General features: G+C 40.7%; 1 protein-coding gene across 1 annotated transcript; it reads left to right on the top strand.

The window, feature by feature from the left end:
• Positions 1-601: 601 nt before the first annotated feature.
• On the top strand, positions 602-8,989 carry ak2 (adenylate kinase 2; the record flags this gene model as incomplete). The annotated part of the gene is given in 6 exon segments (XM_014024479.1): positions 602-727; positions 1,008-1,118; positions 1,223-1,317; positions 2,531-2,603; positions 2,736-2,955; positions 8,820-8,989. Coding segments are annotated over 6 exon segments (633 nt in total), but the record flags the coding sequence as incomplete, so codon positions are not given.
• Between the last annotated feature and the right edge of the window lie 2,638 nt (positions 8,990-11,627).

Genomic DNA, 11,627 nt, shown 5'->3' with positions numbered 1-11,627 from the left:
ACTCAGGTGAGGCTCGGATACTCGCTGTTAGCAGTTAGCCGTTAGTGCTGTTAGCCGTTAGCCGTTAGTGCTGTTAGCAGTTAGTGCTGTTAGTAGTTAGCCGTTAGTGCAGTTAGCCGTTAGTGCTGTTAGCCGTTAGCCGTTAGTGCTGTTAGCAGTTAGTGCTGTTAGTAGTTAGCCGTTAGTGCTGTTAGCAGTTAGTGCTGTTAGTAGTTAGCCGTTAGTGCTGTTAGCAGTTAGCCGTTAGTTTGGGAGAAGAGAAGTGGACTGCGCATGCTCAGTATTTAAGCTAGTGTTAGCCTGGTTGTTTCAGCTCATTTGGTGTTTCACAGCTGTCATTAGGGACATAGTTTTATATTTTATGTTTGTAAGCGACCTATTTGTAACGTTATTATCATTTAAAGGGATAAAAATGTTTTAATTCTTTAATATAAAGTTACAAAGCTGGCTCATGTCACTGTTGTTTTTAGCCAATACAGGGAGGTAAATGATATTTTACTGAGAGGTTTTCACCTCTAAGTTAAAAACGACAAATCTCCAGTTAAATATTGACTCAAACGTTTGATTATTCTACAGTATTAATGTATTTTTGTGATTGCAGGCCCCTCGGTTAGCAGAGAAGTACTGTGTTTGTCACCTGGCTACAGGTGACATGCTGAGGGCCATGGTGGCCTCAGGCTCWGAGCTCGGCAAGAGGCTGAAGGAGACGATGGATGCCGGCAAGCTGGTAAAACTGCACTTTTCATCCTGTTTCCACAGTTCCACTCACAGGAACAGGATTATTGATGTTTTATTGTTTAAATGTGTCGGCAGCATCAATGAGTGGAAAACACACGRGTCAGAACACAGCTGCAACAGTTTTGTTGCTGCTGTTGCATATTTAAAATAARAAGCTGYATTTGTTCTGTTAAYGTTCTGTTTCCTGCYTTTTGTATTTTAAATTTCCGTCGTTTTAAAAAACGACCAGAGGCTGCAGGAGGTGTTGATGTGGTTAAATCCTCCTGCAGGTCAGTGATGAGATGGTGGTGGAGCTCATCGAGAAGAACCTGGAGACGCCGGCCTGCAGGAACGGGTTCCTGTTGGACGGATTCCCCCGCACCGTCAAACAGGCAGAGATGGTCAGCTGTTGATTTAATGTGAATTATACCGGCTTTTATTTGAATAAAACTGAAATCCTGTTGCGAACCAGAAAAGTTAMGTGTCTCTGCGTTTTGTCCTTCAGCTGGACGACCTGTTGGACAAAAGACGGGAGAACCTGGACTCTGTCATTGAGTTTGCCGTCGACGACTCTCTGCTGGTTCGCAGGATCTGTGGCAGGTAAGACGCTGACTGCAGCGGGTGTTTTTGGCTCGGGGCGGGCTTTGATTCAGAGCCGGTGTTTTATTTACAGCCAGTTCTTTGTTTGAGCAGTCTGGACCCGGTCCTGCTGTTTCTGGTTTCCAGCACAATGTAGAAACTTTAAAAAGTTTTTTTTAGGGAATTATTTCGAGCTGGACCAGTAGGTGGCGCCTTTGTGCCGCTGCTTTGTTAAAAACAAGGTGGAAACTTTGATCCAGGAGCCAAATGTTGCTCTATCAGCTCCTTTTAGATTCATGAAGCTTTGTGAACTAATATATCGATTTTTACATTTTTTAAACCAGTGATACACCAAATAATGAGCATTTATACAGTCTCTCTATGGTTTTAAAAAGAGTTTTAACTGTTATTTACTTACAGAAGCAGAGTTTATTAGTAGTTTTGGTTGTTTTTAATCTCGCAGCACACATTCATCTCATACAGTGTATGACTCTCAGCTACTACCACGCCATATTTTAGCTCAACATTTTTTAAATTGACTGCTTTAAATGGATTTATGAGGAGTTGTGGTGGTATTATTGAATCAAGTTAACCAGTTGCATCTAATGATTAATTCCTAAAAGTTTCAATAAAACCTGTTGTGGTTTGTGAGATATTTTGCTAACAGACATGTTATTGCTCAGACTGCATATTGAGGATGACTCTCAGCTACTACCACGCCAAATTTGAGCTCAATATCTGTAAAACTGATCGCATCGTAGCCATTTATGTTTGGCTAATGTCGGCCATCTTGAATAGAGTTTATGTCAGTTGTTGTTCCAATGACTAATATCTGAGATCTTCAGGAAAACCCAGTTAGTGGTTAATGAGATATTTTGCTAACAGACAGACAGGAGCCTTTCCTAGCAGCCGGCGGTGATTAGCGCAGACTGCAGCTGGTGTCTGGTTGTTTTGATGAGCGGCTCTGCCCACGCTGCAAAACGTTCAGGATTTAAAAAAACAAAGAACAAGTTTGATCCGGTCTTCAAAGATGTTTTCTTGGAACAGATGATTCAGATTTCAGAGCGTCTTTTATTCTGATTCTGAATGACGTAATCTGAGTCCGGTTAGTAGATAGTCTTGTCTCTGTGTGGGGACGTTTGTGAGGATGACGTGAAAGGTCGGTGAAGTGGTTGAGTCACAGGTGGTCATCAGACCCTGATCTGCCCCTCCCCCTCCCTGTGTGTTCCCTCAGACTGATCCATCAGCCCAGCGGACGCTCGTACCACGAGGAGTTCCAACCCCCCAAAGAACCCATGAAGGACGACGTAAGAACAGAACTCACCATCGAACGATGGATAATCAGACTCAGCTGTTTCTGTTCTGAAAGTTTCGTGAGGTTTAAATAAAAAGATTCATCAGAGCTGGAGTCTGAGCGAGTTTCCGTGTTTTCCCTCCAGGTGACGGGCGAGCCGCTCATGCGCCGCAGCGACGACAACGAGACGACGCTGCGCTCCCGCCTGAGCTCCTACCACCGGCAGACGGTGCCCCTGGTGCAGTACTACAGCRCGCGGGGTTTGCACACGGCCGTCGACGCCTCCCAGGACCCCAACGTGGTCTTCGCCTCCATCGTCGCCGCCTTCTCCGTGGCCACAGAAGCCCCCGCCCGCGCCGTCGCCTGTAAAGACMGAGTGTTCTTCATTTAAACCCCTTTTTTCCTCCTTCCTGTACCTCGTCCTGCTGCCTCTCTTTCCTCTCTGTTGAAGTGTCTGAAAAACGTGGAAGATGGAGGCTTAATGTGGCGTCAGCTGTGCTGTCACTTCCTGTTTTTATTTTAGTTTKAATGGTTGAAGAGGTGCCTTTGTGGGTTAAACCATCAGTGCTGCTGAGTTCAGATTCGTGGGTAATCCTGGTCCTGGAGGGCCGCAGCCCTGCATGTTCTACTTGTTCCTCTGCTCCAACACACCTGATATGAAGGAACAGATGATTATCAGGCAGTACGGAGGACCAACACTGACAGAATTAGAAATAAAAGCAGAATTATATGAACCACTAAATAAATACAATTAAAATGCACCAATTAAATTAAAAAATAACTTATCTCCTGTTTTATATTTTAATTGACTTTCATATTTATTTTTCCAGGTTAGTTCCAATAAATTAGTCTATATATTTGAACACAATTTAAATTTTACTGTTTTTTTCCTACCCTCATCTATGGTCATGAGCTTTGGGTCATGACCGAAAGAACGAGGTCCCGGATACAAGCGGCCGAAATGAGTTTCCTCCGCAGGGTGGCTGGRCTCTCCCTTAGAGATAGGGTGAGAAGCTCGGTCATCCGGGACGGACTCAGAGTAGAGCCGCTGCTCCTCCACGTCGAGAGGAGCCAGTTGAGGTGGCTCGGGCATCTGGTAAGGATGCCTCCTGGACGCCTCCCTGGTGAGGTATTCCGGGCACGTCCCACCGGGAGGAGGCCCCGAGGAAGACCCAGGACACGCTGGAGGGACTATGTCTCTCGGCTGGCCTGGGAACGCCTTGGAGTTCCCCCGGAGGAGCTGGAAGAAGTGGCTGGGGAAAGGGAGGTCTGGGCCTCCCTTCTGAAGCTGCTGCCCCCGCGACCCGACCCCGGATAGGCGGAAGAAAATGGATGGATGGATGGATGGATGTTTTTTTAAAAATACATAATTGTTTTCCTTTTACTTGTACATACATTTGTGTGTCTTAAATGTTTATACTTAATTATTTTTATAGTTTTTTTCCAACAAGTCTTTATTTCTATGTGTTGCATGTTTGTGCCTCAGTTTAGCTAAAAGTTTAAAGTTTAGTTTAAAACAAAGGCAAGGAGGAAAACATTACCTGTGCATTTATTTTTAACTAAACTTTAAGCTAAACTGCAGCAGCACAAACATGCAACACATAGAAATAAAAAGACTTGTTGGACAAAATTATAAAAATAATTCAGTTTAAGCATTCAAGAGACATAAATGCATGTAAAAGGAAAAACAATCATAATATATATTAAAAACTTTAAATTATGTGTTAAAATATATAATTTATTGGAACTAAGGTGGGAAAATAAATATGAAGGTAAATTAAACGTGAGGTAAAGTTCTCCTTTTTAATTTATTTGGTGCATTTTAAATGTATGTAATTATTTAAAGGTTTATTTATATATTTCTGCTTTTATTTCTAATAATGTCAGTGTCGGCCCTCCATACTGCAGAACTTGAAGAGGGACTGAACCAGGTGTGTTGGAGCAGGAAACATGTGAAACCTGTAGGGCTGCGGCCCTCCAGGACCAGGATGGACCACCTCTGGGTTAGAGTGAGATGATTCGTCTCTGAACGCTGACACGTTGGCTCTTGTTTAATCCAGAACTTTTCCTCTTTATTTTAGTTTTAATTCTAGTTTGGATCCTTTGTTCCTCACCCAGCTGGTTTTTTTCCTTTCTCTGCCGTATCCTTGAACTTGAAATGCGTCTGAAGCAGCAGAACATGTTGTTTTTTTTTTGACATTTCTCTTGTTTACACCTGGTGCTGTGAGGTTACACGTCCTCATGTGACTCCAGAGAACACTTCATCATCCTGTCACTTTTTCCTGTTCCTCTGGGTTTCTGTTGGGCAGTTTTTTCTGCGCAGGTGGCTTTATTTCACCTCCTGACCTCTGGGTTGTGTTTATAAACGGTTTGTTTTGATCAGGAGTGTTAAACTCCAGCTGATGATGGATAAAAACACGCTCCTAAACGAAGCTGAGCCTGTTTATAATCAGATGATTGGGTATCATCACGGCAGATGAGAGTAAAATATTCATCAGGTTGATCAGAGGCAAGAAGCTGGAGTTCTGTGTGGATTTAGAAAAGGATTAAATGTTGGACATGAAAGGTTTTTGACAGCTGATGGAGAGGTTTACTAATCGGGACAAACCAGGGCAGATTTATGAAGCCAGTTTGTTTGGTTTCTCACCTGGTGTTGAACGGTTATAAATTCCTAAATGTTGGTGTTTACTGCAGTTTGAAACACAACAGTAATAATTGTAATCGTTTTGTGGTTTTTGTCTCGAGGTCTGACTCAGACCTGTACCTGTTCTCACCTGTTCTACGGTTGTTGGAAGCTTGTCACCTTCAGCCTGGAGTGTGACGTTGTTCATATTTTCACTCTAAAGCTGTGATCTCACTGCTGGTGACAGAATAGTGAGAAAAAGAGAAAATTTGAGTTTAATTCTTAGAAAAAAATCACTTATTTTGATGCCGTGTTTTCTCTACCGTACTCGTTGTTTTGTTGCCTCGCTTTGATGATGTTTTTACTGGAGTCAGGTTTAATAATGACGACAGGCAGGTTACATGGTTGTTGTGGTTTAACGTTGGTCACAGTCATTAGCAAACACTGCTGGACTTCAAGGTGCAGCTGGAACCCGGTCCCTGATCTGGGTCTGACTGTTGGTGGAAACAAAAAGCAGCAGAACACCGTGCTGCTCGTCAGGGCTGGGCCATGTGGCTGAAAACGATCACAACACAAGTGTTTCATATCGGTGGAGATTAGGGCTGGGTGGTACGACCTCAGATTCAAATCACAGTATGAATGAAATCCCTTCACGGTAACCGTATATATCACGGTAGAAAATTATAAAAAGCAAAGATAATGTAATTTTTAGAGCATTTATTCAGCAGAAAACTGTCATCATAATCAAACCCAGCATTTTTGCTGTAAATGCACATAACAGAAGTACATAAGAATGTTTTATATATTGCAAAACAGTTTCAACAACGAACAAAAACATTTCTCAAATTTTCAACAATATCAAAATAAAGTAGATGTTATAACCAGTACTTCAAGTAAAATTTTTCATTTAGACATAAAACATTCTAAGTTGGTTTAAGTTGTCTAAAATGTTATAGTGTGACTAGGGCTGCCACAAACGATTATTTTTATAATTGATTAATCACTGATTATTTATTCGATTAGTCGACTAATCAGATCACACGTTAATTGAATATAAAACATACAGCTTATCACGTCAGAATGCAGCTGCTATTATATAACCATGGTTAGATTTTAGCTATATGCTAACTAAAAATAACTGCTGTGGAAGGTAAGTTCTGCTCTGCAGATATTACACAGGTTTCTCTTTCATTTTCTTAAAATGATCCCACACTTTGAGCTCTGTTGTCAGGTAGCCATGATACCAGAGCCTGTCTGTATAATGTCTTGTGACGTCCACGGCCTACCCCAGTTACCACTGCTGTGCATGTGTGTCAAGGACAGAAAGGCAGACGTGGCAGTGGAAGGTGTCAAAGCAGTTTGGAGAGAAAAACAGAGTAAAAACTGAAAGAAAACAACTAATCATGGCAGCCCTAAGTGTGACAGGACCTTAAGAGGCTTAAGCTGCACAAAGTCCTGTCATAAAACAATTTCACATAACTGGAATGTAAGTGTGTTGAAGCCAAATAAATGTAATATCTGCCTGCCATACAATGTGCTTCTGCCTGCTGAACTGACCCTCTGCTCTGCTGCTCTCAGAGCAGAAGATGGATTTATGACTGAACAAACATCCACGTCTTTTTTTATCGTTTCTGTGGGTAACAATACATAAAAAACAAGTTTTTTTCTCCGACAACTTGTGTGTTAAAACTACGGTTGTTAAAGCTTCACTCTGCGTGACGTGCAGCGGGAGGGAGGAGACGATCCCGCGACACGATGTAACTTTTCAACAGCAGGAGGGGAAATTTTGAGGATTTATTCTGTCTGTACCTATTTTAAAAYKCTACATTTYTTCATTTATTTTCWTTATATTTTGAACTCCTGCTCAGGTGTGTCTGCACTCACAGCCATGTGGACACAGGTGTGATGATGTAACTGATGACAGGACAGTAGAGGGTGAATTTCTACTGTAGACCAACTTCATATCGTTTCTACCRTCTATCACAAACACTGCRCAGCCTCAGTGGAGATCAATAATTATTGATTAGTTTCTTGTTTTGCAGATTTGAAATAAAAACCAGGAGACGTGACATTTCTCCTTGAGCTGTTGCTCTCWTTTTCTCCTTTCACTCCGTCGCCCTCTTTTCTTTTGAAGCACTTGTGAGGCGCAGCAGTGAAACATGAACCTGCTGCTGCACAGTGCTCAACAGGTGCTAGCTGCCAGTGATTTTACAGCTGCAGCAGCTGTTCTTGTGTTGTCACAATCTCTGCTCTTTTTATTTCCCTGCATTATCCACGTTCCATCAGACATATTGTCTATGGATCGATCACGTGTCTATCAGGASGTTTATCATTTTATCTCCCAGTTCTGCTGTCTCATGTTAAAACTRCAGAAACTGACACAAATACATAGCTAACTGCTGGGTAAAACCTGTGGTTCTGGACCTGAACCGGACCCGCTCGCCCTCTTTGTTTGTCCATTAGTGTAATAATCTGCCATCTGCTGCAGCGCCGCTCGGCTCTCACGACCCGACACTCAGACTCTGGATCCACTCTGTTAATTGTTCAAATCAATTAACCTTTTTTTTCTGGGAAGCAGAGTTGTTCTGCGTCAGTGCCTTCTCTGGGTTTCAGGAACGGTTCTGTGAATCAGCGCCGCTGCGTTTACAGCTTCCTGACCATCTGCTGCAGGAACATGAATTTAACGTGAGGTTGTAGCAGCAACRCCTCGTCGCTGACCTGCTTTCATTCACTTTGGTCATTTTTATAGGTGAACAAACACATCCTGATGGAGCACAAGACACTTTAAATCCTCTCCAGAACCACTCTGGACCTGGAACCAGAGCTGTTGATGCAGACAGCTTGTAGATGTCTGAACCGTCTCGGATGTTTTTACTGGTTAAAAGACCAAAAAGTAGTTTTTGAAAAGGCAGATTTAAAGTAAAGACGTTCAGTTTTTGTCTTGTTGAAAAGGTGGCATCACATTTGTTCTGGTTTTGGTTCTTTTCAGGCCTGTAGTTGGAACAGGATCAGTCTGTATTAATGTGAATTTATCTTSAGTTTAGTTTTTTTGAAGCATCTCAAACATTTGGTAAAATTAAAAGGGAGAAATCTGGATGAGCTGTTATTTGTTTAAAACAGTTTATGATGTATTTAATGTTTACAGGAAGTGTTTACTTTCAGATGAGCAGTATTTTAAATCATTCTCAGTATTTAAATCTGATCTGATTAAAGCACCTTATATATATTCTGAGGTCTCAGCAGCACTTTGTCAGGGTCAGAAACATGATTTAAAGTTTGTTTCTGCAGCTTCTCTTCACCTGAGGTTTATTTTTACRCTCATCAGGTGCGTTAGCTTAAACAGGTACAGAAGCAGCTGCTTTTTTATCTTTATCTTCTTGTGTTTTTGGTTCTGAACTCTCATCTCTGGTGTCTGAAAAACCAAAGCAGATCTTTGTCTCTGTTCGTGTGTCTCTGGATGTTTCCTGTTTAAACCAAGTGTTTGAAAAATGTGAACTTTCAAAGCTTAAATCTGTGAACTGGATCAGAATATTCTGTTCCTGTCGCAGCATTTTAATGACACAAAAACCCATCTTCCCCCTTTTCTTTCTTGTTTTTGTCTTTCAGCTGGTTGAATCCTGAGCCGCTTCACTCCCTCTGAGGCGAACACACACAGACAAAATGAGTTTATTAAACTAGATTTACAGTTTCGGTGCTGTTGAGATTTATTTTTAGATCATGAAACGAGTGAAATGAAAACCAGGACCTAAAATAAACATCATGCTTTTCTAAAATCACTATTGGTTTGTTCTTTTTATTCTCTCTCCTGGTTGACTTCAAAGTTTTTTGTGATTAAAGTCCCACTCCGTAGTTTATTTTTTTAAACTTGTAACCTGATAATCTGTGCCTTGAAAAGTGAGGGACTATTGATCAGTATCTGACATTTATGTCCTTCAAAAGAAAACATCTTTATATTTAAGAAACCTGTTATAAAACACAAWTTTGTCACATAATTGACATATTTTCTTCTCAGTTTGGCTGAAAGTGAAACAGGAAGTGACATCAAAGGGGAACTCTTTAAGAAATAAACTGATCTTTGTTTATAGAAACTTTTCAGCTGCGATAGACTCAAAATAATCTAAAACATCAGATTCTTCTCTGCAGTCTGTTAGCTGTTAGCAACGCTTTGTTTACATGCTAACATTCCCCTTTGACATCACTTCCTGTTACTTCACATGTGAATATCTCAACAACCGTTCATCTCAGCATCGTGATGTTTTCTTAGCAATATGTCTTCAATGTTATCTTTCCAAAAATGTTTTTATATCTGTTGCAGAAATTTGAAGYCACGGGCACTTTAAATGGTTACAGGAATGTGTGGGAGTCCAGCAGATTTTTATTCTTTAGATTATTCCTTCATGTGTGACGTGTTTCTAGTAGTTAAGTGGTAATGAAAAGAGTTCTTTTTGTTTCTTTTTGTATGAAAACAGGAGATTAAAGMTCCTCGGCTGCAGTTTTCCTGGAGTATAAAGCTGCTGCAGCATCACGAGTCTGAGGCTTCTCGTCATAGATGTTGTTGTTTTCACACTTTATGTATTTTTWAAAAATACTGATCTGTTTTCTGCAGATCTATCTTTGTTTTTCACAGAAGTTAAAAGAKGCTTTTGAGTTTGTTCTCATTATGCATTTCCCTGGAAACTCTTATCTGAAAATTATTTCCTGCTCTTCATTCTGGGAAAATGAGCCTCTGTTAATGATTAAGATGCCTGATTGGACTTACTGAGCTGGTTTAATCGTTTTATAGCTGCTGTAATAACTTTAAATGGTCATAAATTGAGGAAGTGGACAAAAAGGGTCATTTATTCAGTATTTTATAATCCAAATGATGATTTTAGCAGTCTATTTTATGCTCTAAGCTTTATAGAAACATGCATATAAATGAAAATATAGTACAGGAACCATTTACACCCAGCTAAGGATGTTTAGCTTTAAAATCAGTTAAACTATATATTTAGACATTTAATAATCTTGGATTTTGATTTACTTAGCTAACAAGCTATTTAAATAGCAACCTAAATAAAACAAATGCTAACTACAACATAAACTAGTTAGCACTCGGATTGCTAATGCTAGCTAGCTCAAGTGCTAGTTAGCTAGCCAAATAAATGCTAACTAGCTATCTAAATAAAATACGACTGTTCAAAAAATTTTTAAATATATTTTTATTTTAGTGTGTAATTTAGTTCTGAAGCAGTTATGATGCTGTTTTAATAAAGTTAAATTGAATATAGGCGTCGACGGGGCGGGGCTTCCTTTGACTCGACGTCGTTGCGTCACCGACGGTGTTTCCTCCCTGACGTCAGTGCGCGGAGCGGCAGGCAGCAGCAGAGAGAAGGGAGAAGTCGAGGCGGAGCGACCTGCACATATTATCCCTCAGAGTGTCACACCTGCAGGAGGACCAGAGGCCGCTGTAATCCCTCAGGAAAGCCCGGAGACTCGGAGAGGAAAGGGCCGAGGACGGGCCGGACCGGAGAGGAGGTCCAGAACAAGCCTCGCTCTGCGGAGGAAGACATCCTGCTGAGAGGTGAGTGTTCCTCCGCTGCTGCTGCTGCAGGGAGGSTTTTAACAGATGTCACTGGAACGGGTTAAAATCAGCTAAAAACAGGGAGAGAAGTGTTAAAGTCAGAACAGGTAAATATCACCAGAGAGGACAATCATAGCTGACAGAGATAAACTAAAATAAATCTYAATATTTCCATCAGATAATCCAGACCTGCACCTTTCAGATCAGATGATGTAGGGCCTATTTTTCAGAACAGAACCATTTAAACCTGGATCCCAACACTGTGGTTAAAAAAATAAATAATAATAATAATAAATCCTCCAGCTGATGTTTTGTTCTATCCATGCCGTGTGTGGTGACGTTTAAAAGAAAAATAAATACTTGGGTGATCTTAAACTGAAAAAATACTCACAAAATAAACTAAGAAATGAAATCAGGAAAAATAATTTTAAATATGATTGCAGGAACTTGTCTCTAAAGTTGTTCCAGGTCCAGGTTTACCCACCAGGAACCCACGAGACCAGGGAGTGAGCCATCCTGGTCTGCTGGATGGGAGCAGATATTCTCTATTTTTCTTTAAGCTTTAGATGTGTAAGATGATACACACTAGAGACACTAATGCACCTCCATACCATCAGAGAGAGGCAGATTTTAGACCTGTGCACTGATTACAGACTTCTCTAGTTTGGAGGACATGATGTTTTTCATTTTGCCTCACCACATTTTTTTGCACGATAGAGCTTTAACCAGCATTACTAAGCTATATTTTGAGTAAAATATGGACTTTAAATAATTTATCGTATTTTATTTTATTTTAATTTTTTTACCACTTTTTGCTTTATCCATCAGAATGTTTTTATTATTTGGAACAA

The sequence above is a fragment of the Austrofundulus limnaeus genome, unplaced genomic scaffold (assembly GCF_001266775.1).
Source record: "Austrofundulus limnaeus strain Quisiro unplaced genomic scaffold, Austrofundulus_limnaeus-1.0 Scaffold424, whole genome shotgun sequence".
NCBI lineage: Eukaryota > Metazoa > Chordata > Actinopteri > Cyprinodontiformes > Rivulidae > Austrofundulus > Austrofundulus limnaeus.
This window is presented reverse-complemented; position numbering and strand designations above follow the sequence as displayed.